This window comes from Microtus oregoni, unplaced genomic scaffold (assembly GCF_018167655.1).
Source record: "Microtus oregoni isolate MIOR12 unplaced genomic scaffold, Mior012 000035F_ref0000213, whole genome shotgun sequence".
NCBI classification, from domain to species: domain Eukaryota; kingdom Metazoa; phylum Chordata; class Mammalia; order Rodentia; family Cricetidae; genus Microtus; species Microtus oregoni.
In genome coordinates, this window is record NW_024543094.1 from 22,052,658 (window position 1) to 22,080,000 (window position 27,343).

The 27,343-nt window shown below is 38.9% G+C and overlaps 1 protein-coding gene across 1 annotated transcript in view; it reads right to left on the bottom strand.

The window, feature by feature from the left end:
- The window catches only part of Itga8 (integrin subunit alpha 8), a 176,394-nt gene that overhangs the window by 129,442 nt on the left and 19,609 nt on the right, over nucleotides 1–27,343 (bottom strand). The window contains exons 3-8 of the mRNA XM_041630731.1: nucleotides 14,760–14,860; nucleotides 12,231–12,354; nucleotides 7,248–7,309; nucleotides 5,786–5,831; nucleotides 3,796–3,921; nucleotides 2,767–2,811 (exon numbers count right to left, since the gene is read on the bottom strand). Coding sequence (XP_041486665.1) covers nucleotides 2,767–2,811; nucleotides 3,796–3,921; nucleotides 5,786–5,831; nucleotides 7,248–7,309; nucleotides 12,231–12,354; nucleotides 14,760–14,860 — 504 coding nt within the window. The remainder of the gene's footprint in view (nucleotides 1–2,766; nucleotides 2,812–3,795; nucleotides 3,922–5,785; nucleotides 5,832–7,247; nucleotides 7,310–12,230; nucleotides 12,355–14,759; nucleotides 14,861–27,343) is intronic.

Sequence of the window (27,343 nt, forward strand, 5' to 3'; positions counted from 1 at the left end):
ACATTTAAAGTTCATAGAATTAGTTTTCTTCTCCTCATTCTTCTTTGTCTTGCTATTTATTTTGCATGTGTGTGTTTGTATGTGTGTGTGTGGTGGGTGTGTGCATATCCACAAGTACATGTAAGGAGGTTAAAGGTTGAAATCCAGTATAGTCCTCTATCGTTTTCCATTTTAGTTTTAGGAGACAGTGTTTCTCATGGAACCTAGAGCTTACCCTTTTACTAAGACTTTGGTCACTGAGCCTCAAGGAGTCCCATCTCTGCCCCAGTGCTGGCATCACAGGTGTTTGCAGCTGTACCTTGTTTTTTACATGGGAGCCAGGGATTCGAACTCAGGTCTTCACTCTGTGCATCAGGCCCTTTGCTCACTGAACCATCTTCTAGTACCTCAAGTTCCCTTTCATCGAGCTCCCCCACTTGCTAACGAGCACAGACAGCCATGGATCCAGTGCCCTGATGAACGTGTGAGATGTCTTCAACAGTGCCTCTGCTTTACAAATCCTCAGCTCAATGTCTGAGTGCATTCTCTAGATATTCCTAAAATCCAGTGGAAGCTACTGATAGCCACTAGAGTGGTTACACACCCTGCTGTTTCCTTGGGCGGGAACTGAGTGTTATTTTGGACAGTTATAGGAGCCCAGTGCCATGGAATTGAAGAAAATCATTCACACACTTTGCACTCCCCTTTGTTAAACCATGAAACCAGTAGTAAAACTTTTGTTTTTGTTTTGTTTTTGAGACAGGGTTTTGCTGTAGCTTTGGAACCTGTCCTAGAACTAGCTCTTGTAGACCAGGCTGGCCTCAGACTCACAGAGGTCCATCTGCCTCTGTCTCCCGAGTGCTGGGATTAAAGGCGTGCGCCACCACTGCCCAACTTTAAAGATTAGACTTCTTTAAAAAATCACTAGTTATTCAGATCTGTCCCTGATGACCTCCAATCTACGGAATCTTTCCTATAGCTAATCACTGTACTGCTTTATTAATATATAGAAGTACATGATTTAATCTTTGCAAGCATCCTATGAAATAAACAATACTATTATTATTACCTATATTTGAGAAATAAGGAAGTGGAAGCCGGGACGGTAGATAATTTGCCTCAGGTCTAAGAACTAGTAGCAATGAAGGGTAGAGAGCTAAAGGTCTGGAGCCAAAGTCTGTGCCTTTTGTTACCACAATATACTGTGTTTATTTGTTTATTTTTGAGGCAGGATCTCTCTGTATAACCCTAGCTACTATGGAACTCCCTGTGCAGATGAGGATGGCATTGAGCAAATAGAGAGCCACCTGCCGCTGCCTTCCAAGTTCTGGGATTGAAGGCGTGCTCCACCACACGCAGATTAATATACTGCTTTTTCATGTCAGAATCTGAAATCGACTCAAATTCTTTCTATCAAGCTACTTATTTTATGAGTTTTTCATGAACAAAGTATTGTCTAGTCTTTCAATGGAGACAAATAACAATAAGACATGGGTTTTACATTCAAGAAACCAGACATGAACATAGCTCGAAAAGAAAGGTAATGGAAAAGGAGGCTCATTAAGAATTAGCTTTTATTTAAAGAGGAGCATTCCTTTTTAGAAACCTGATTATTTTGAACTTTTACCAAACTGCAAAAACATTTATAGCGAATTTTGATTTGTGTCCATGTGAATATGAAACAATGAAAAGATTTGTTATGATTCATAAAGATAGCCATATTTTATTTGAGCTTGAACATCTGTGCTTTAGTCAAACTCATGTAGTAGGGAAAAGCAGTTATTGTTGGTAACAAACAAGATGGAAACTGGCAAATATTGATTGACAGTTGATTCGTTCAATACATTTCACTAGTTCAGTAAAAGCTCCTGTTTCGCCTTGAATGTAGCATGCATTTTAATACAATATTCAACATGGTCATTCAGGCCCCATACCATTAATATTATTCAGATTTTAAAGCAAACAAGAATCAGAGAGGTTGTACTATCCTAAAAAAAAAATACTGTTTATGAGGTCAGAATTTAAAACTAACTCAAATTCTTACTCTCAGGCTATTTTCTGAGTCTTTTATGAAAAGAATATTGTCTAGTCTTTAGAATCAAGATAAATAACAGTAAGACATAGGCCTTAGATTCGAGGAGACAGACATGAACATAAATATATTATATCATCAAACCATTCTTCCCAAGAAAATTTACATGAAATAACCAGTGTGATTTCCTTCCTTTTGTTTTTGTTTTGTTTTAGATGGTATTTCCTCCTCTGCTTAAATCTTCTGTTATTTCTCTTCCTATAATTTTAGAGCTTTATGATCCATAAGACCCAGTGTGAGCTGATCCTACTTCCCTTTCTCTATTCCAATCCCTTAACCATCAAAGTATAAAAGTCTGGCTAGGCTGATGGATTTCCTAACTACTTCAATCTTTTATACAACTTAGCTTGTAGAAATCTCCCCTCATCTACACGGGTAGGCACCTCATTTCCACAGTCTTTACTCTCTATGCGTAATGCTAATCACTAGTGCTAATCACAGTTTTTGGCAGGTGTTCTGTCTGTCAGACCCAGTATAGTATAATCTCTGAGATTAAAGACAATTTGTTTATACACACACACACACACACACACACACACACACACACACCTATGTGTATATGTATGTATGTATGTATTCCATCTATATAAATTCTTGTGTAGCAAAGAAAATCAATAACATTTACAATAAGACTTCTTATGCCATTTACCGTTACTCCACACTTTTAAAATGACAAGTTTAACAATGTCTCTTACCTTGCTGAGAGTCCCCAGTGAATTCTCCAGCAGCAACTGAATAGCCTAGATTGAATAAAAGAAACAAACAAATTGCATTTGGAAAGAACTGAGTTGTAATTTGAAAACAATGAAAGTTCTATCATGGTGCTATTTTATTTCAAAACCTCTACAAATATCTAAACAAATAAGGACTCGTTAAGCGGGAAAAAAATAATCACAGAAATATTAACACTTTCAGACTAATTCCCAGTTATAAAGAAGATCTGCCACACAGATCTTAAATAAAAACACAACCAAAATAAGTAAGTCAGATTCTTAGATCAGCCTTCAAAGAATGGTCCATAACCCCCTTTAAGGGGGAGTAGCAGCTGTTGCATTTTAAGAGCTGTAAGTTCATCACTATCAAGCACAATTCCTATGAGATATCCTTTGTGTTCAGGTCTTGCTGATGATCATCATCATGAACTACTTCTTAATTCCTTTCATGATTGTGGCCCACAGATGTCACTGAGCTCAAAAGCAAGGTTCCATTTACATTGACAAAACAAAGCCATAATTTAACTTTTCAGTGCATAAAGCAATCAAAATTGGTTGGATACCAAAGGCGAGTATCAGTAATGGTAGAAGGCTATTATATGGCTTACACATGATACAATTTGAGAACAATCTTGAAGCTCAATAAAAATCAATTTTAAAAAAGAAAAGAAAGATTCTTTTGGTTTTGTAGAAACTGGACAGGCCTGCTATCACATTGCCCATAGCACGAGCAGAAGCCCTGCTAATACAAATGTCTTCTTCCAGTGATCTTTTATGAGAATGTTAAAGCACCTACAAAATGGCAGCCCAAGTCATGTATGGGATATATGTTATCTGGGGAAAAAAAAGTTGTGGTGAAAAAGAACATGTAAGGGTCTACTCAAAATAATAAGAAAGAAAACATTCAAAAGACGTCCGCTAACATCGGATAAATCAGGACCAAACATTTCACGTATATTTAATTTGCTTGCCTCGTGAGAAAGTACCAATACCTGGAGCAATGGTTCTTACCAAGGTAGCTGTCATCGTAGGAAGCTGGAGCCACATCTGTTTGCTTTTCTCCTGTCAGCTTTCTTAGAATATCCTTAAATGAGTAATTTGCTATGATATCGGCTATGCTGGCAGTGATCACCTGACCTGTGTGTGAACAAAGTAATACGTCAACTGAATGGATGTAAGGGAGGGGCAGGCTCTTACTCAGCAATCCTGGAACCATACCGCACACTCCTGAATGTCTGCCCCAAGAACTGTCAGGCAGAGGTCAGTTATAACCGAGTGGGTAGAACTTTCCAATCTAGTGGAGGCCAGAGATAAACGGCAGTGTTTTATCCATTCTTCCCCGACTTTTAATGTCTATCCCCTCTCTACCTTCAAATGATACAAGCATAAAAGAATAAGGACACTTGCAAGTGAAATTTATATTTAAATTTGCATTCTAGAGTTGAGGGTGGAGTTCATTTCATCCACTGCCTACTTAGCACGCATTGGGTTCAATTCCCATCTCAGCATAAAACTGAGCAGGGAGATGCATGCCTCTAATCCCAGCACTTCAGTAGTAGAAGCAGAAGCATCAGAAGTTCAAGGTCATCCTGGACTATGCAATGGGTTTGGGCCCTGGCAGGGCTACATGAGACCTTGTCTCAAAAGCAAACAGCAAAACAAAACAAAACAATAATGTTCAAGCCAGAAGGAAATTTATCATCAACCAAGTCATACATAAATATCTATGCTCAAAGAACTTGATGCCATTCTGCAAAGTCACAGTTTTGCTAGCAGTTCTAGAACTGAAGTCTCTTTTGCATTGTAATAAAGAGTTTTGTTTCCTTGCAAAGAATCTATGTGGAACTCTCTTACTTGACAAATTGTAAAGATCTCAGCTAAGTTAAAGGAAGGATCTAATAAATCTTCAAGGCATTTACATTTGTTGCAAAACTATATAAAGGAAACATAAAATTATGATAATAGAAAGCAGCTGTGTTCAATGAGATCTAAAATTTTACACACACAAAAAAAAATATTCATGACCACCAACATTGATAAGAGCATTGGCTCCCAAAACCACTTTCAGGAGTCTTGAGATATGATTGTACTGGGACACATGAATATCTAAAATCCATCATTATATGGAAAAGTCTATGCATCAGAATATTTAGTGTGGACATCTAAGGCAAAAATGTTATCCCATGCCCTTTGAGGCAAGATGGAAAATATGCTTTTTAAAGCATGATACTTAACATCCAATCTAAAGCTACGTTATTCTTTGGGAATTCCCAGTCTTTTCCCAAGAAAAGAATAAAATCCAGTCAAACCAGGTTGTAAATATTTCTGAGTAATAGGGATGAATGAATGCTTTGATATCAAGATAATGAGATTTACACACGAATTTAGGAAGAATGTCAAACTTGCCAGTTTTCTCTGACTTTCAGCTCTGCATTCCCCTTCCTTCCTTCCACAGCAGGACAATTCCTTGTTTTTGTAAGCTAGGTCTGTAAACATCTCAAGCATCTATAAGATTTTAAATTCTGCATCTCAGATAAGTTTTTCTGTATTCTTACATGATTATTAATTCATGTGAGATATTTTTCTACTTTAAATGACAAAATTAATTAACCAATTAATTAACCAACATGAAATTAATCAAGATTAGAGAAAAATATGTATATCCATAAAAACAATTTTCGGTTTACATCTATCTCTGACCCTGACTCAAGATCATAAGTCCGTGAGTGCTAGCACGGTTCCCACAAGCCTGCTGTCTGTTCTCAGCACCTAACGCAAAGCCCGGCATAACCTCAATAATTCTTGGCAGAGCAATAGGTAGCAGACTGAATGACACTTCAGAGACATCATTTGGACAATGAAGGGCAAAGTGCAATGATGCTTCAGTCAAGAAAGTGTGAGCAGAGGTTTCCATCGTCACTAGAGAAGGTCAGCGTTTGTGCTACTGCTGTTCCCCTGTGTTAGCAACAACACGGGTGCTCTTCTCTGATACGGAACATACCTTGCCAATAAAAGCTTCCGGGTCCTCCCACTATGAGGTCTCCATTCTGCAAAACAGAAGCATCCAGGGAACTTGTGGACAAGAATCCAAGTGTTTTAAAGAGCGTTGAGTCACTGCTGACAAGCAGTGCTCTAACAGTTTATTTTTCGCAAAACCACACTTTCTTGAAGAGGACTTTAAACTGCTCGTTCTTAAAGAGGACTTTAAACCACACTTTCATTATACCTGAGGCCTGGAGGTTGTTTTCTTCTCTTCCCCGCTTTCAATTATTTAGTTTGTTATGCTAAATAATTTTAGTTTGACTCAGTTAGGCATGTTCACCTTGCTCTCTTGAGAACATATAAATTTGGGGGAAAGGGCTGTCACTGTTGGAGCTACAAGGCCTGCACATTGTTTGCAGCTGAATGGGCATAGTCTTTTGAAAACGTTAGTAATAAAAACCCAAAAACTTATTTCAGTTATTTTCAAGGCAACAATGATGCATATATATATATATATATTTCCAGCAAGATGGCTCTCTGCAGGCAAAGGTGTTTATCATCAGCTCTACAATCTGAATTTGATTCTTAAAACTCACGTGGTAGAAGAGAAATAGTCACCAGGTTTGTTGTCTGAGCTCCTCCACACTCTAAAAAACCCTTCTCTCCAATAAGTAAAGAAATGTAAAATCATATTTTTAAAAAAATCTGTAAACACACCCTTTTTCAAAAGAAAAACAAAAACTCCAGATTAGCAAGTGAGAGCAGCCCTGTTCTCTAGCTTCGGTCTGTAACTTGCTGGGGAAAAATGTCAAAGCGAACAATCATAGAAAATGCAATGACCAATAGTGAAACAGAGAATGTTTATGGAATTTCTCTCTACTAATTTCAAAAGCATAGAATCATTTTCTTTTATATATTCATCAAACGATCTCTATTTTCTGAATGACTATATACATTTTAATATGAATATGAAATTAAAGGAGCCAATTACAGCTAAGTGATAAAGTGACAGAATTATAGATTCTTGTAATTTTTTAGAAATGCATTTTTGATTAATCCCAGTACTCGGGAGGCAGAGGCAGGTGGATCTCTGTGAGTTCGAGACCAGCCTGGTCTACAGAGCTAGTTCTAGGACAGGCTCCAAAGACCACGGAGAAACCCTGTCTCGAAAAACCAAAAAAAAAAAAAATTCATTTTTGAGATTTGCTTTCAAAATGATTAATGCTGGGAGTGGGAAGGAAGAGTCCCTTCATTGGATGCTTTCCCATACTATTATCATGTTCATATATTTAAACAGAAATAAAAAGTGAGTAGGAAAAAAATAAAAAAATACTCAAGGAGAAGTTGCCAGACATGATATGCTCCCAAAGCTTCTCTGGATGTTATTGTTTGTATCGGAATGACAGACAGAAAATCAAACAGTAACCACAATGACAGGAAAATTCATCCAACCACAGACGCTGAGAGAGCAAAAGAGTTACCTTATAGAAGTCCAGACTAAAGCCTGCTTGGCAGTAACCTTGGCCCTCAGGATCAGCATTGCCTGGAATGATCAAAACAAATAGCCACTATAACATCATCATTTCGGAGAAGTATTTTAGTAAGTAATACAGATATTTTTTGTTTTCCCCATATACCCCAAATCAAAGAGACCATTTTGTGTTTTATTTTTTAAATGTATTTTAGGCAATCTTAAGTATGTTTCCATCTATTTTCTGATCCTGACTCTCACATCCATGCAGCAGTGAAATCAACGTGAGAGGTTATGACATTAGTTCTACTGAGCACAAGGCACAGAAGCCCTTCTCCAGGTAGGGAACATGTCAAAGTATGGATTTGTATTGGGGTGCGTATGCAGATTCATTTCCAAAATAAAACCTCCATCTTCTGACTATGTCCCCAAATGTCCATGTGGCAATAATGTCTCCTTCGTCCCCTCCTGTCTGCATTTCTCCAGTGACAACGTGTGAAGATCCCCCGAGTGCCTGCCTTCTGCAGAGAAACTGCTAAAGATTTCCTTTGCCTTCTTCATGTACAGGCTGGCCTCATACTCTCTATGCCGCTGAAGATGAGCTTGCACTTCTGAACCTCCTGTCTCTACCTCCCGAGTGCTGGAATCACAAGCGTCAAGTAGTCCATCCTATTAATGTAGCAGTAGGACCCAAGCCCAGGTTTCCCAACTGCTACCCAAGTTCTCCACCCACAGAGCTGCATCTCCAGCTCTTACTGCCATCTCATTCTCTTTAAAAGGAACATGATTTTAAATTGTTATACTGTGACAGGTAGGATAATTTGAAAACTGTGTTGCTGGTTCTCATGGTCTCACAGGGGCATTGCAATGCTAAAGTTTGCAGAAGCAAAACCCTCCTTCTAACATACTTGAATTATAGACAAAAATTAAATAGGGGAGACCTCTTTGTTATCTCAGTTAGATGAAAGCATGTTAATGATTCCACGTGTCTTACTGAGGATGTCATCTAAGTGCTACTTCAGTGAGAGAAAGGAGCCAGCATCACGGTAGGAAATTCCAATTGGCTGGGCATGCCCCGTCCCAGAGTATCTTTCAAACGCACCTGGTTCTTCTGGCTACCTAGAAACTTATCCATCTTCTTTCTTCCAACCAGTTCATAGCTCTCTTTTTTCCTATTGTCTCTCCTGTTCTGTTTGTTAGTTGAAACAGTGTCTCATGCAGCCCAGGTTGCCCTGGAGGCTACCATGTAGCAGAGAATGGCCCTGAACTCCCATTCTTCCTGGCTCTACCTCCCAGTCAGAATTACAGGAATGAATCACTACACTTAATCTTACTCCGTTTTTGTTTAAAATACCTTACTACCCGATACAGTGTCTTTCACCAAATTCCTTCTTTCCTTTACACCTGTATGTCAATGTCTTTCACCAAAATCATTCTTTCTTTTACAAGTGTATGTTAGGATTGATGGTTATGAATTTTATAAGGTTCCCTAAAATCCCATCTATATAACCTCAATTTATGGGGTTCCAATTTTCTAGAAGTTCCATGATATAAAATTTCTACCCATACAGAAATATATGACTTATGATGTAGTCTATGTGAACCCATGTAGATTGCATTGGTTATATTTAAGGAATGATTTATAAACACACAAACCTTCTTTAAAATCTACTTTTGAAATTGGTCCTTTATTTTTAATAACATAAATTATTCAGAAGAGAAGAAACCTGACTAGTTTTTACTTTAAAACAGGACACCAAAATTTTTTTTTAGATCTCTAACTGAAAACGTCTTTGAGAAAATAATCAACTCCCAGTGTTTGTTTTGAGTGGCAATTAGAGAAGAGTAGGGGTTCCTTGCTCAGCAAGTCTCTTTCCCTTTTCTCATTGAATTGTAATTTATGAGACCCAAAGGAGTCTTTCTTCCCGGAACCTCAGAGTGTCTCTAAACAGAATGCTCCAGTATAAACTCAGGGACCCAGGGACACGTTCATTCATTGCCAAAGGCCAGCTGCTAAAGTGAAACTGAAGGGCCGTGAGAACCACCTCACCTGAATTATGAATGACCATAAGAGCAGACGGCATGCCATTCAGATAAACTGAAGGGCCGTGAGAACCACCCTCACCTGAATTATGAATGACCATAAGAGCAGACGGCATGCCATTCAGATAAACGAGCAGGCTGCCGCCCGCACCACACAGGGTACCCCCTGGATCTGTGTTACAGGAGGAAAGCAAGACACTTCCTTCAGTTCCCTTTTGAAAAGGATATTGCTGATATTCCCCGTCTGTGATATTGACCGTAGGCTCATGAACAAGCAGGCTTTGTGTTTGTGTACTGTGAGCTTCTCAGCCATGGCAGGAAGCCAGCTCTTTGGGCGATCTGGAGACGAGGAAGTGTGAGGGTATGTTTTAAAGGCCTTGGTGTGCCCTAGAGCTAAATGTTTCCTAATGAACTCTCCCACAACTCCGCCTAAGCTCCATTTCATATCGGCTCTGCATTATCTATCTCTACCTGGGAAAATAAGAAATAAAGAAACAGGCAAAACTCTTGGACACTATAGATGATACGCTTAGAAAATAGTTTAAGCTCATGCTCAAACAGGCACCCAGCAGGTTGAGATTCTGTGGGCTATGACTTAGCCCAGGCTCTCAGGTCACAAGGACATAAAATAGGAGGACAGAATGAGACACGGTGACACTTCATGATAGCCAGAAGAGTCTCGTCATCAGGGCCAATGGGTACATGAAGGACACCATCGTTTGCTGTTGTGAGGGAACCTCCAGCAAAGCCCAAGGAATAGGATGCACACAGATGGAAGCCTTGGTGAGAAGTCTAGCATTGAATCTCTTCAGGGCAATAATGCTGGCCACTTATCTGGTTTGGATTATGGCCACTTCCTGGCTGTTACCAGTGTTGATAATTCCTCCTTTCCCCAACTCTCAATGCCCTCTACTGGAAAATCTTTCCTGTTACCCTTTCTGAAGATTTTTTCTTCTCTGTGTTCCTCCAGACTCCGGTCATTTCTTTACCTTTTCCGTTGATTATAGACCTAATTATTCACTTATATAACATTTTACTACTTGATATTGTGGTATGAATTTGTTTCTTCCCTCACTTTCCTCCCAGAATGCCCATTCTTTGGACGCTGTTGGTTTGCTTTCTCTAACTCCTTGACACACTCACTCCCTGCATATAGAATAGCTGGTGCAATGAGTTCAGTAAGCACGTGTTAAATGAATAATGGAGTTTCATTCTCAACAAAGAACATTCATTTTAAATCTGTTTAAGACCATGTCTTTAATCTCGGGCCATTCTTCCAGCTCACACCTAGGAAATCATACTCCATTTCCTGCCAAAACCCTCACAAGAAACTCGGGTTTAAAAAGTTCAGGTTTGGATTGGAGCGATAAATCCCAGTGGCTTCTTTATTAACCCTTTAAAGTCCCTTATCCATTCTTTGTCTTCACTGTTTTATCCTAATATTTGCTTACTGCCTTCCCCAAATTGATCTTGAATCAAAAAATATATTAATAAGTATGTAAAAGAGGGAAATTTTACTTGTACTTTTTAGGATGATCTCTAATAACTTTAGACTGAGTCTTTAAAAAAGTAGCATTCTAAAATAAGTTACTCTATTATTCTTTGCAGTGATATTTTCTTCTCTACAGTGTGTTCCCATTAATTAGAAAAAGAAGAATAGAAAGTACCTTTGTTGTTTCTCCACATCTCACAATGATCTGTCAAAAACTTGGAGAAATAGAATTTACGAAAGAATTCTGAGCTGATAATTGGTAATCACACTATCAGTCAGGACTTCCCAGAATAATTCAGTGCCAGGGCCCCTAAGGAAAATGTTTGCTTTGAAGGAAACATTGCAATTGTGTGGTGGTATATGCTTGCTTTCAGCACTTGAGATGCTGAGGCAGGAGAATAAGTAACCTGAGGTCAGCCTGGTCTCCATTGCTAGCTCCAGGCCAACACAAGAGAAATAGAAAGGATACCGTCCTGGAAGAAACCTAGGACTGCTGAATGAGATTTGGACTCTAAGTGGATGTAGTCTTTTGAGAATATAGAGGATTCAGCATTTTAAGCAAAAAGTATCCTGTGCATATAACAGGTACACAATTACCAAACAAAGCAACCACCATTAAGAATGAAGGCTACAGCAATGTTGTAGCCAAAAATGACTCCAGCCCGATCACCCTGATACTAACATGCTTTCATTAACAAGCAAGCTGGCCAGTCAGTGTCCTGTAGAACACAAAGTGGGGATTTTCCATAGAATTTGTCAGCTAAGGGTCACAGTTACTCTCCCAAATACTATCTAGAACTGACTTTTAAATACAGAAGAGTCAGCAACATAGCTCATGTGTGGATGCTTATTGCTAAGGCTGGTGATCCAAGACTCACATAGTGGAGAGAACCAACTCTTCATGGTCCAACTTCTATACATGTTCTGTGGTGGGTATACTGCACATACACATAAAATAAATAAATTTAATAAAAAATAAATAAATTGTGGTTGTTTGAATGAGAATGGCTCCCATAGGCTTATATATTTGAATGTTTGGTCCTCTGTTAGTGGAACCGGGAAGGACTAGGAGGTGTGGCTTTATTGTAGGAGTTAAGTCACTGGGGGCAGGCTTTGAGGTTTCAAACCAAAGCATTCTGGGAGCTCTTGCTCTCTTTGCCTCCTTTGGGGATCAGCTGTAGTCTCTCAGCTACTGCTCCAGCACCATACCTTCCTGCTGGATGCCGTGCTTTCCACCATAATGGTCATAGACTCATCACTGAAGCGCTAAGTCCCAATAAACTCTTTTGTCCTCTAGGTTAGTCATGGTGTCTTATTACAGCAATATAAAATATGACAGGCATAAACAAATATAGAATAGATGAGCAGACATCTGAATCGTAGAGACCATCTACCACAGCTGTCAAGCCTGAAGGCTTTTGAGCTAAATTTTACTTTCAAGGAATAAAAACAACTTACTGTTGCGGCAAGGAGAGTGCTCAGCATAAGCACTGAAGTTCTGAATCGCTACATAGCATGTGCCAACAGGGTCCTTTGCTGGGTTAGGTTTCAGAGTTCTCCAGTGATACAAAGGGGCACAGGCCTGTGGACACCAAAGGCAAGAAACACAGTATTGATGCAGGTTTCTCAGATAATGGCTTGATTTGAATTGCTGACTAGTGTAACTAGAGTTACAGGTAATTGTATTAAGTTGTTAAGTGGACTAACTGGCCTTCAACTAGTTTTTAATAGTAGCTCATTGAAAAATTATAAAAAACTATATATAAACAAACGGATGATCTTATTCTATGGCAGAATTTTTAATTAAATAAAAAAATGGCGGTGCACGCCTTTAATCCTAGTACTTGGGAGGCAGAGGCAGGTGGATTTCTGTGAGTTCAAGGCCAGCCTGGTCTATAAAGTGAGTTCCAGGACAGCCAGGACTGTTATACAGAGAAACCCTGTCTCAAAAAACCAATAAGGAAAAAAAGAAGAAGAAAGAAAGAAAGGAAAAAAGGAAAATTATTTCCTAAAAGTCAAAACCTCACATTTCCTATTCATTCAAAAAAAAAAAAGCCTTTGTGACAGCAAACAACATTCAAACACTAAATGAATTAACACTATGTCCTAAAATAACTCACTCCTTCCATTGTCTGGTCATTAGTTTTTTTTTTAAACTGCTTTCAAATCAACAGATTTATGCAGGTTTATAAATCTCTGTTTTGTGGGCTGCCTTGGTTTATCCCTGAAGCTGATCTTATGACTTTTAAACAATAACTGTCATAAGTGTCATAAGTGGGCTACCTCCTTATCATAGCATTTTACTAGTTCCGATGTCATGGTTTTTATTCATGAAAAAACTGCAGGTCAAAGACCAGTGAGGAGCAGCAAGCATTCAAAGAGCACATGCTAATGGCAGACAACACATTTCTAAGGTATTGTGACCACTACTCTGATTCTACATGCTCTGATAAACTCCAGTGGCCACAGATAACCTTCTTGATGGAGATGAACTACCCAGTCATTCCATAAATATATGTTCAATTCTAAAATGGCAAAAACCCTGCATGATATAAACTATTCAATGATTATTTCCAGGTAAAATACAAAGCAGGACCTTGGAGAAGAATGCACACGATGTAAACATGCGCTCACACATTAAGACCTTGCTCAGAATTTATTTAACTGCTAGCCACACTAAACATGGAGCTTTGCATGTAAAAATCTCCCTAATAAATAAATGTGTGCTGAATGAAATTAAATCCACACCCTCTAGATAGAAGCTGAAACACAGTTGTATAGCAGATTATTATGAATTAGTTCTTACATGTTGGGTTTTATGGTATGTAATTTGTTATATCAGATACTTATTTGATGACTTACTTACATGTTCTAATTTTAGGACTCTGATGAAATCAAAAACATACTCGTTAAATTATGCCTTGCGATGCCATTTCAAGGACTATATGAGGGTGAAATGAACCGCCTTCAAATTAGCTAGCTAAATATCAGGGATTTTACTAGCAAAAGTTAATTTAAACAATGAGAAAAGTATGCTTCATTCATGGCATGATCTGGTTTCTTCTTCTTTTAGTTAATCTGTTTTATAAAATTTAGCACAAAAAATTGCAAATAAAATAAACATTACACAACAAAATTAACCAGAACCAACGTCTATACATCTCAACGAACAGCTAGAGCAGATATTCTGAAGCTGTGGAACTTCACCTTGGGTTTTATACTTTGACTACTAAATGTACTTTTAGGCAGGTATCCACCACCAAAAATAAAAAAAAAAACATGTGGCAAAATTAGAACTAGAAAAACAAATAGATTTATATCTTCTGTCATGACCTCTGTCCAACAACTGCATTGAGTCCTTTTACAAAAAAAACCCTCCAGATATATCAAAAAGTCATTCCTCAATAATGTAGACACATAACTCTTAACAACAATAAGAAAATAAAATCAAAGTCATAGCTAGCATTTGAGAGATGAGAGATCCAACCTAAAAGTAGGGTTGTTTGCTTTTAAAATCATTAATGGATTCAGAAACATTGGTCAGCTGGTATTTTTAAAGAAAACTTGTCCCACAATAATAGATGAATATTTAAACAACCATAGAGTCATTTTTCTAGATATATTTTCTCTGGCTAGCGGGGGATCTGCATGGGACCAATTTTAAATAGCCTTTTAAATTGATCTTGAACAATAAGGTGTTTACTCCTTCAGGGTGTCGCTTTTAATTTTCCATTTTTCTTAGTAATTTTTAAAGTGTTTGCAAATATCTGGAATTTTAGGGAAAAAAGATTTCATTTCTTATAGCTTTGAGCACATTTTGTAAAAATGGAGTCTTTAATTTCAGTCACTGACCGTCTGGTTTTATACACCTCTATTCTTTAAGCAGCCAGCACATCAACCAGCTCACCCCTCTAGGAAAGTGTGTAGATCCAACATGAAACTGTGGGATGCAGAAGGCAGGCAGCTCCCCGAGCCGTTCATACTCACCACGACTTTTCCTTTGTGAGCTCTCACTGTTGCTCCAAACCATTGGTTTGATTTAAACTCTATAGGTTCCTTGGTTCCATTAACTCTGATTTTCCTGTTGTCTAACAAGAAAAACGAATGATGGCTAGTTTATTAAGTATGACAGCCAATTAAAATTACAGCAATCAATTGATACATTAAGACACCAGAAGAATGAATACCAATCTTTCTTAAACTTGTCTAAAAAGTTGGAAGAAGAACAAATATTTCCAAGAGGCAAAATTATCCTGATATCAAAGTTGAACAAAGACCCTACAAGAAAAGAAGCACATGCCTTCATTTTATCTGTGCAGACAAATCATTGCCAGTGGTCAGCATTCTGTCGTGTTCAAGACTCTCGATAATTAGGGATGTCAGAAAGAACACAACAGAGGCTATATATCACAAGTTAATACAATACTCTGTTGTGTAAAGTTAAAACCTTAAATCTAGGATCAGAGAGTTTGTGTGTGTGTGTGTGTGTGTGTGTGTGTCTGCTTTTCTGCATGTGCACATGTGAACAGTGCCTACCAGGGCTGAAGGAGGGCATCCGAAGGCTGGAACTGGAGTTAGAGGCAGTTGTGAGCTTCCCCATGTGGGTGCTATAAACTAAACCTGGATCCTCTGCTCTTAACTGCTGAGTTATCCCCCAAAGACCCACCCTGTCCACATATATCCAAACAAAATATTAGAAATGTATAGACTTATAAGACAAGAAAAAGAAAGGAAAGGCATCTAAATTGGAAAGGAAGAAAATAATTCTCTGTGAAGATAATATGGTCTTATGTGTACAAAACACAAAATGCTCCAGCAAAAAAAAAAATTAGAAATAAAGTTTTGAGCCAGGCAGTGGCAGCACAGACCTTTAATCCCAGTGTTTGGGAGGTAGAGGCTGACAGATCTCTGTGAGTTCGGGGCCACCCTGGTCTACAAAGCAAGTTCCAGGACAGCCAGGACAGTTACACAGAGAAACTCTGAAAAATAAAAAGGGATTTCTTTTTTGTAAAATTGCTACAAAATTAGCAAATCAAAATCAGAGGCCCGGGGATATAGCTAAATGATAGAGTTGTTGTTCTGAATATGTAAAGCCCTGGGGTTATATTACAGCAACACATATACTTGTGCTCACGTGTATGCACACACACACACACACACACACACTAGAAATCAGAATCGACTATAGTGTTACAAATTTATAATCCAGTTCTGAGGAAGCTGAAGAAGGAGAATTTGTGGCAACCTATGCTACATAGAGCTTTCAAAACCATCCTGGGCTGTGTGGGGAGACCCTTGGCATCTACAAAAATATCAGTACCATTATTATATACTAAAGAAGAATTATCTGTGAATGAATTAAAGAAAACAATAAAACACAATAGCATCAAATTTTCTGTACTAAATTTGTATCAAAAGCAAAACATTAGTATGTCAAAACGATAAAATATGGATGGAAGAAGCTGGTGAAGACAAAAATCAGTGGAAATGATAGACTGCGTTCCTCTTTGGAAATTTTCTAACGTTAAAGTGACCTTGACACTCAACATGATTACACACTTGATGTAATCTCTATAGAAACTCTAGTGAGGTTTTCACAGAAAGAAAAACTCATAATGAAAAGCAAAGATCCCACATAGCCAAAGCAATCATAAACAAAATGAACAAATCTGAAGACATCATTGTACTTAACTATAAAAGACTGAATAACCATAGAAATCAAAACACCATCACCCTGGCGTACCATGATGGAGCGGGCAGAGATAAACTCGCACATTTTCAGTTTATCTAGCTGACCTGCAACAAAGGTAGTAAGAACATACAACAGAATAGACAGCTACTAAATAAGTGGTTGAAACAACTAGACAACTCACATGCAGAAGAAGGAAATTCAGCCCCTATCACACACAAACCCACATACAAACCCTACTCAAAAGATATTCCAGCTGTCAACTGCCAGAGGAGTGAAGAGAAAGAGTTCTTGGCGTGGGTCTCAGCAAAGATTTCTTTGCACATGACCGCAACAGCACAAGCAACAGAGGAAAAATAGACAATGAAATTTTGTCAAATTAAGTGAAGAAACCATCTATGGTGTTGAAGGAAATATTTGCAAACCATACATCTGATAAGGGAATATCTCAACTGTATCAAAAATTCAAACGACTCAATAGTAAGACAAAAATAACACCAATTAAAACTGAACAAAGGACCTGAACAAGCATTTCTCAAAAGAAGATATAAAAATGGCAAACAGGTAAATGAAAATGTGTTCAATATACTAGTCATCGGGGAAATGGAAATTCATATCACAGTGAGATCATAGGGTCTCATATGATAGCAACTTGTGATATCAACTTACCTCAGGGGGAAAGGGGTATCATTAAGACTGGAGCAAATTCTGGTGCGATTGTGAGAAAAGAAACCTTTACACCAGGTGGGTATGAATATACATTGGTCTATCTGTCATGGAAAATAATATGCACATTCTTTTATTTTTTTCCATTTATTTATTTATTAAAGATTTCTGTCTCTTCCTCGCCACTGCCTCGATTTCCCTCCCCCTCCCGCTATCAAGTCCCCCTCCCTCTTCAGCCCAAAAAGCGATCAGGGTTCCCTGCCCTGTGGGAAGCCCAAGGACCACCCACCTCCATCCAGGTCTAGTAAAGTGAGCATCCGAACTGCCTAGGCTCCCACAAAGCCAGTACGTGCAGTAGGATCAAAAACCCATTGCCATTGTTCTTGAGTTTTCAGTAGTCCTCATTGTTCGCTATGTTCAGCGAGTCTGGTTTTATCCTAGGCTTTTTCAGACCCAGGCCAGCTGGCCTTGGTGAGTTCCCGATAGAACATCCCCATTGTCTCCGTGTGTGGGTGCACCCCTCACGGTCCTGAGTTCCTTGCTCGTGTTCTCTCTCCTTCTGCTCCTGATTTGGACCTTGAGATTTCAGTCCGGTGCTCCATTGTGGGTCTCTGTCTCTGTCTCTGTCTCCTTTCATTGCCTGATGAAGGTTAATATTCAGGAGGATGCCTATTATGTTTTTCTTTGGGTTCTCCTTATTTAGCTTCTCTAGGATCACTAATTATAGGCTCAATGTCCTTTGTTTATTGCTAGAAATCAAATATGAGTGAGAACATCCCATGTTCCTCTTTTTGGGTCTGGCTTACCTCACTCAGGATAGTGTTTTCTATTTCCATCCATTTGCATGCAAAATTCAAGAAGTCCTTGTTTTTTACTGCTGAGTAGTACTCTAATATGTATATATTCCATACTTTCTTCATCCATTCTTCCATTGAAGGGCATCTAGGTTGTTTCCAGGTTCTGGCTATTACAAACAATGCTGCTATGAACATAGTAGAGCATATACTTTTGTTGTATGATAAGGCCTCTCTTGGGTATATTCCCAAGAGTGGTATTGCTGGGTCCAGGGGTAGGTTGATCCCAAATTTCCTGAGAAACCGCCACACTGCTTTCCAAAGTGGTTGCACAAGTTTGCATTCCCACCAGCAATGGATGAATGTATCCCTTTCTCCACAACCTCTCCAGCAAAGGCTATCATTGGTGTTTTTGATTTTAGCCATTCTGACAGGTGTAAGATGGTATCTTAAAGTTGTCTTGATTTGCATTTCCCTGATCGCTAAGGAAGTTGAGCATGACCTTAAGTGTCTTTTGGCCATTTGAACTTCTTCTGTTGAGAATTCTCTGTTCAGCTCAGTGCCCCATTTTATAATTGGGTTGATTAGCCTTTTACGGTCTAGTTTCTTGAGTTCTTTATATATTTTGGAGATCAGACCTTTGTCAGTTGCGGGGTTGGTGAAGATCTTCTCCCAGTCAGTGGGTTGCCTTTGTGTCTTAGCGACAGTGTCCTTTGCTTTACAGAAGCTTCTCAGTCTCAGGAGGTCCCATTTATTCAATGAGGCCCTTAATGTCTGTGCTGCTGGGGTTATACGTAGGAAGTGGTCTCCTGTATGCACATTCTTTTAAAAGTTGAAAATGGAATGACCACATGATCCAGAAGACCTTTTCCAATGTCTATATCTTCCTCAAAGGAGTGTGTCAATGAGCTAGTCTCACTCCATGCTCATGATAACGTAACTCACAGTAGCCAAGATACAGAGTCCTTGTTAGTGGGCACCAGTAGATAAATGAATAAGAAAAGTGGTTCAAAAACACAGTAGATCATTTGATCTGATAAAAGAAGAACGTTTGTAACCCAGACCTAGAAAGACAAATATCATACGTACTCACTCATAAGTGGCTTTTAGACATAAAGCAAAGAAAAACCAGCCTACAATTCCCAATCCCAGAGAACCTAGACAACAATGAAGACTCTAAGAGAGACATGCATGGATCTAATCTACATGAGAAGTAGAAAAAGACAAGATATCCTGAGTAAATTGGGAGTATGGGGACCATAGGAGAGGGTAGAAGGAGAAGGGAAAGGATGGGAGGGATGGGAGAAAAATATATAGCTCAACAAAAACAATAAAAAAGAAGAAAATCCTATTATTTGTAACAATGGATTAATGATCTGTAGTATATTTTGTCGGACACACACACACAGTGCATGAGCACAACTGTGGCTGGGATACAAAGGAAGCAAACTTACAGAAACACACGGTGCAGTGGTGTTTGTCAGAGGGTGTGGGGGAGGCGTGGTCAAAAGGGAACAAGATGCAGCTAGGAGGCAGACGTTCTGAAGATTTATCAGACAATATGGCGCCCAAAGTTTTTAATGTTTTTTTATACACTGGAGATTCTAAGAGAATATATTTTGAATGCTATTATCAATAGTAAAATGTTAATGATGCTAGGGGACTGTTGTTTGAATGAGAAATGTCCCTCATAGACTCATGTCACCTATGGTTCCAAAGGTGATGGCAATGCTTGAGGAGGTCGTTGTACAGCCTTGCTGGAGAAGGAAGGTCACTGGGGGAAGGCTTTGAGCAATAATAGCTACAGCCTACTTCTAGTCCCCACTGCCCTGCTCCCTGCGTGAAGATGAAACTCAGTCAACTTACTGCTCCTGCTCTTGTATGGATCCCATCATGATAGACTGCTTTACTGGAAGCAGGAACCAAATAAAACTATCTTCTCAAAGTTGTTTATGGTTAGAGTGTTTTATAACAGCAACACACAAGTAACAAAATCACTGATAGATACATTAAGTAGTTTGATTTATGTTTTCTATAGTATATATACATCTATCAAAGTATCACATTATATACTATATATATATATATATTCGTACTACCTGTCAATCTAAATATATTTGAAAACTAATTTTGATACACTGGGAATGTCTCTTTAAGGGTAAGTTACAGGATGGTTTTAGGACTGAGACTATGGCTCAGTTGTAGAGTGCCTGCTTAGCATGTGTCAGACCTAAGTTTGATCCCCAGCTCTGCAAAACAATAGCATACATGAGGGTGGCTTTCATTATACACAAGCACCATGAAAATACACTAAGATACCTCACAACTTAAAGGATGCTTTTCCTCACCTTTCACACTGCAGAGATAATTCTACCTCCCTCACAGTGTGGGTTCTGAGCATCCTGAATGTACAAACATACAAGTTACTGCTGATAGGACACCAGATCATTGTCCTATGATCTTTGAAGAAAGCTGGCTAGTTTTCAATAATAACAGAGGTAAAATCCTTCCCCTGAGGCTAGAATGAGTGCTCAGCCATTAAGAATACTTGCTACCCATCCAAAGCACAAGAAGCCAATTCCCAGCTCCCACTTGGGCCACTCAAACCAATTACCCATAACTTCAGTTTCAGGGGATCCAGTATCCTCTCCCGGACTCCATGGGCACCCATTCACACAGGTGGTACTCACCCACGTAGAAACACACATACATCACATAAGAAAAATAAGTCTTATAAACAAACACCCTTCTCCCTGGCCAGACGAGCACCAAATGTCTCAGCATGCATCAGAAGCCATCATGAAGGGACACTCAGGACTTGGCTTTTAACTGAGTAGCACGTGTCCATAATGCCACAGTTTTCCATCCCCTTTGCAGATCTCGGCCTGACAGGTGCTAGATAAGGAGAAACTCAGCCCAAGTGTAACACACTTCAGGTCCTAATCCAAAGCAGCGATCAGTCCTTTCCCCCTGCATCCTAGTTAACTGATGGGCCCCTTGGCTTCATCTGCCCGGCTCCACGATACTCTATAGTAATAGCTAAGGAATTCCTAAGGACATTTGTCCTCAGCCATCTTATCTGCATGTGTTTCCTCTCATACAGATTTTTATTTTTCTTTCTTGCCTCTCAAATAAATACATTACAAAATGAAATTTTAAGCTCTATTAGGTAAAGCCAAAGTAAACACCTAATTAAGACTTCAGCCGAGTTTACTTATGACTACAGACATTTTTTAAAAGAATAATGTATTCAGTCTGAATCTAAAACTTACTTACATTGTGACATGTTAGTAGAAAATCATGAATTTCCTTTTCAAAAATCTTAGCTTTGATGTTTCTAGGGTTTTTTTTTTTTTAAGACAAGTTCTGGAAATTTTCACCCAAATGCACACAACGAGCAAAGAACCGCGGCATCATGAAGCTTAAAGCCTGAAATGGAATTCATAAACACCGCCGTTGATGACTAGGCAGATGGGGGACCAAAAACTCAAGGCCAAGGAATCTTGCCTCCACTAACTGAGTGGTCTTGGCTGGTTGGCTCAACCTTTGGGAGTTCTCAGTCCTTCTGTTTGCAGGTGACCAAAAGTCACCAAGTTCATAATCAGGAGTTGGCATGAAAGATATTTATAAATTGACAGTCATATTAAGCAGAATCTTCTAGCATCTGACCAAATGTACATAATCCTTAAAAAGTAACTAATTAGAAACTCAGAAAGTCAACCTCCAACTAAGAATTAGAAAGGAACTCACAGACACAAGCATAATGGGTAATTACTAGTGATTTGTGGGGCTCAGGAGTAAAATAGGTGACACCTCACAAGATTGTCAATGTGGCTTTGATTAAGCATGGGGAGAAAGTACTGGAGCGGCTTTGAAATTTCTAACCTAGTAAAAAGGAGACTGGCGACTCACTCACAGTTAAAAGAGATCCCCAATGGACTTAAGAGACTTGGGCTTATGTAAGTAAGGAAGGAAGAAAATTATGAGGAACATAATTCCGGTTCCAAGTCTGACTTTGTGTTGTGGGACTGAATTATGTGACTCTGTCTGGGTGTCTCTCAAGTATTTTTTTTTTGTTTGTTTTGTTTTGCTATTACACTTTGAGCTGAACGATAACTTTATTAAGAGAGAAAACTGTGGTTATTTGGAGAAAAAAATTTTTCTAGTTGAAGAATACCAATGAATGAGTTTTGTTGATTCCATTTCTAGCTTAAGCACTGTAATAGAGAAGTTTCCTACTGCATCACTCTCAATTTTCCCTGATCTGTTCTCAGTATGTTATTCTTTCATCTATCCTGAACATCCATAAGCCGTCTTTTAAAAATTCTGTTTGGGTCCACAAACTGACAGCAAGGCCCCTTTACAGAAGGCAACACCCACACAACTCATTGAACATGGAGAGATTGAGCCTGAGCCTACATAGAACCTTTACCCCCATGTTCTGGTGTCTATGACATGGAAAGGTCCCCTGTAGGCTACCAAAAGAGAAAATTAACACCAACCCAAATACAAAACCTTTGGTCTACAATCTGCCCTTGCAAAACTTGCTAGGGCAATGGCAGCACAAACCTTGTGGAAGTAACAACTGAGGTCTGGTTTGACTTAAGCCCACTCCATGAGATGGAAGCTGCACCTGACAATGCTTGGGTGATCAAAAAACGGAGTCTAGCTAGCCTAGAGACCTAGGGTAAATCTAAATATTGTTGACCTTTTTTCAGAAAGGTAGCAATAATAATGACTCCTTATGATATTCTGCTACTCATTGCTCAGTGCCTTATTCAGCCATCACCAGAGAGGCTTCCTGCTGCAGTAGATACAGAGACCCACAGCCAAACATTATGAAGAGAGAGAGACCTTGGAACACAGTGCTCTAAATGAGATGTCTCCATCAAATCTCTCCCCCACCAGGGCTCAGAGTATCCCATGGAAGAGAAGGAAAAGGATTTGGGGAGACAGAGGATGGAGGATACCAGGAGAAGAAAAACCTCTAAATCTACTGAACAGAGCTCATATGAACTCACAGAAAATGAAGCAACAATCACAAGATCTACATGGCTCTGTACCAGTCCTCTGTGTATGTGAGTGTGTGTATATATATATTACAACTTTCAGTTTAATATGTTTATGGGGCTTCTGAATCTATAAATGAGTGAGTCTCTGATTCTTGTGACTTCTCTTGGGTCTCTTATTTTTCTGTTGGCTTTTCTTATGCAGCTTCAATATGATGGCTTCAATTTTATCTTATCATATTTCATTTTGTTATAAAACCATTGTTTGGGGCTGGTGGTGTTGCTCAGTGGGAAAGGTACCAGTCACCGAAATCTGAGTTCTTTCACCCAAGTCCTGGAATCAACATAAAGGTGGGACAAAAGAGCTTGTTGCACAAGAGTTGTCCTCTTCTACTTGTGTGCCCACAAACACACACATCATATATACACACACAATAAGAACATAATTTAAAGTAGCTAAACAAATAAAAATAAAAATTCTGTTTCAAAAGGGAGAAACAAACTTGATCAACAAGTAACCTAATGAACTGAGCAGATAGCTCTTAGAAGACAAAATAAAGATGGTCAAAGATCATTTGAAAACAAATTCTACATTTTTAACCACAAGAAAAAGGCAAATGAAAATTGCAATGAGATTTCAGGTTGCATTAACCAGATGGCTGTCGTCAGGAAAACAGATGACAAATGCTGGCAAGACCGCAGGAGAAATGAAACTCACACACACTCTTGGTTGTAGTGTAACATGGCGGGGCTCCTATGGAAACCAGAGGCCACATGATCCGGTGACACCACTTCCGGTGTTTACCAGGATTCTAAGTCAGCATTCACAGGGATGCTTGTACAGTCATGTTTATAGCTGTATTATCCACAAGAGCCAGGATAAGGGAAGTCTAGATGCCCATCCACAGGTGAGTGGATAAACAAAATGTGGCACAGCCACACAATGAGTTTTTATTCACTTGGAGTGTGAAATTATGTACTTTGTAGAAAAACAGGTGGAATTGGAGACTATCACACTAAATGGGGAAAAAAAGAGGCAAAGAAAGGTGAATATCTTTTTTTCTTATTTGAGGAATCTAGACTTAAGAATAAGAATACATATGAAAGTAGAAATAGGATTGCAAAAAGGGAGAAAGAGGTCTAAACAGAGTGGAGACAAGGACAGTCATGAGGAGGAAGAAAGGTAAAATATAACATTGTTTCATTATGAAATATCAAGGTAAATACACATGCATGCATTTATGACATGGAAACAGAAAGAGTATTTGGGGAAGAGAAGGGGATCAGTGAGAATATTGAGGAGGGAGGATGATGATGGTTGGATGGTTTTAGTAAGGTACAATATTATAAGCAAGGAAATGATATAATGAAATCAACAAATTTATTCACTGAAATTTTTAAAGGTTATATATAGGAATAAATATATACATATATAGAGAAATACACATATGCATTCAATAATAATTGATGGAAAGGGGGCCACGAATTTCAAGGAGAGTGGGGAGGGTACAGGGGAAGATTAGAGGGAGGAAAAGGAATGGAGAAATGTTTTGATTAAATGACAGTTTTAAAAATTATAATTTTTCTCACTTTAGTTTGAGCCTGGTGAAACAGGCATCTACTCCTCCTGCTTGGTAGGCCAAGGCGGGAGGCTCAAAAGTTTGAAGAGTTCCTGGACTTCAGAATGGGGTGAAGCCCAGCCTGGGCACCTTAGTGAGACTTCCTCAAAATAAAAAGTAAAGAGAAAGTTGAGAACAGAATTCATTGGTAGAGCCTTTGCCTACCTCATGCGATGCTCAACCTCCATTGCAACAGAAACACACATTCCAACCATTGTAATTTCACAATATTTCTGGTAAGTAATACATGTTCGGTTGGTGCTGAAAGTGATCTCTCCTAATTTCTCATTTTTTACTTCAGATCGAGATTCTTTCATGCCAACTGGCATGACCCAGGGTGCCAAATATCCATCTGCCACATACTATCTACCTACCCTACTATCATACCATATCTATCGACCACATACTGGTGCTCAATGAGCCTCCCATACATGGAAGATGGTTTTGATATAATTGACCTGACCTTTACTAAAAAGAAGCCTCAGGCAATAGCACTCACTGCTCATCACCGTTTCTACCCATCCAGTCTCCTTTTACGGCACGAACCAAACCCTGGAAAACACATTTCTAGGACTTTCTTATGAGGAGGATTCCGGATGAACAAGAAGAGGGAAACGGGGAGGCTGTTCCTTTCTGATAGCACCTGCAGACAGACTCTTAGTGGTTGGTGGCAGATGTGATGTTTCATCACGTGTCCAAGCCACTCCCAGATGTCCTGACATCCACGTCTTCGGTGTGCCTTGGTCAGCTGAGATCATGTTCTATGATCTCCACACTTTTAGATTCTGTAATCCATGGAAGCTGCTCTCTTTCCCGGGGTTTACACGTCTCTGAGCTGCTATATTAATTTCGTCCCCAATCATAACAGGCAAAATGGACTCTATTTTCCTACCCATATCCAAACCCAACCCTAATTGATGCATTAATGACAAAACAGAGCATTTAGGGCAGATTTCATGCCCTTTGAAGCAGAAGAGAGCATTGTCCACCCCACAAACCTGAAAAAGGCCTCTCAATCTTAGGAACTTTCTAACAGATTATAAATGGCAGGTGAAACAAAGTCCAAAGACAGGAAACATTAGCCAAGTAACTGTGCAGAATTTAAAGTTTTCTAAGTGAAGGGAAGTATTTACAAAGTTAATAAATAATAAAATTTCATGTGATTTTTTTCCAAGAGAAGCAAAAATATAACTAATATATAAAGGAATTCTCAAGTCACTTCACAAAAAATAAAACTTCAATAGGAAAACCACTGTTGGTGAGAATATAAACTAATTCAATAACCATGGAAATCAGTATAGGGATTCCTCCAAAATCTGAGAATACCTCTATCATATAACCCAGTTTGTACTGCTCCTAGGTATTTACTCAAAGAACTACAGGCCAATGCATCACAAAGATACCTGCACATCCCTGGAGCATGGTTCACAGTAGCTAAGTTATAGAACTAATCTAACTGTCCATCAACAGAAAAATTTGGATAAAGAAAATGTGGATATATACACGGGAGAGTTTTTCTGTCATAAAGAAGAGCAGAGTTACTTAAATGCTGGCAGAACTGACAATATCCCAGATTTCTTACATTCATAAGTGTTACAAATCCTTCTCTGCTCATACCAACTTCCTCCTCTAACTGTCCCACCATCAGGAATTGTGTGCGTGTTTAAAATAATACTGGAGTGAAGGAGACAGCTCAGGCAATGAAGTGCTAGATATGCAAGCAGAAAAAACTGGATCTGATATTCCTCAGCCACGTGAAAGACGTGTGATGTGGCATGCCTCGTTATCCCAGCCCTGAGGAGGTAGGAACAAGAGGGTCCTTTGATTAGCTAGTCTAGCCAAATTGGCAAGCTTCAGGCTCAGTGAGAGATCCTGCCTCAAAAACTCAGGTGAAGAACAAGTAAAGGAGACAGCTGACCTCTACCTCTGGCCTCTGCATGCACTCAACACACATGCCCCAAAACAAACAATCTCATGAAAAATATATATCCAGGCTCTGCATCTGTCAAGGATCAGGCAATAAATGTCTTAGGCACTGCAGTCTTCCACAGTTCTTTATTACAACTGCCCAGTACTACATTCGGAGTCAAATCAAACCACAGCCAGAACAGAGGAAAGTGCTGACAGAATTGCAAGAAAATTTTAATGTATGAGCACAGAAATTGAAAATCCATATTATTTTTATGTGCAATAAAATTTTCTTTAAAGTATTAGCCACTTAAAACTTTGATAGTACTCATAGTTTACAGACAATGCAAAATAATAATAATAAAGAAAAGAGAGCAAAATCTAGTTATAGTTTGTCAACATTTGATAGACTATTCTTTTAATTGATAAATGGCATTCTGTAATCTGTAGGTAGGTTAGTGTGTTTGTGTTTTGCATTTACTAAGTCTGTGAGAGAGCCACAAATGGCTAGCGAGCTAGACCGATGTACATGTATATAGAAACATAGGTGCATGGGTGAACCGGTGGAAGGACAAACATAAATCTAATCCATTCCTTTAAATTCTAATATAGTAATATATGCTACTAGATAACCACGTATGTGTATCTATCTATTTCACCTGCATACATGTGGACTCTAAACATCCTTGGAAAAATCTATTTCATCTGATAAAGTAACTGTAATTCCCAGGCCCACCAGCAGAGCAAGTGAAAGGGGCATCTGCTATTCAGGACAGCTAAGGTTTTCCTAAGGACCTGGACAGGAAAGGACATCTTATTTATTTATTTATTTATTTAATTTATGTTCTTCCAATATAGTAACTTTGATTGCCTTTATATGTTTGTG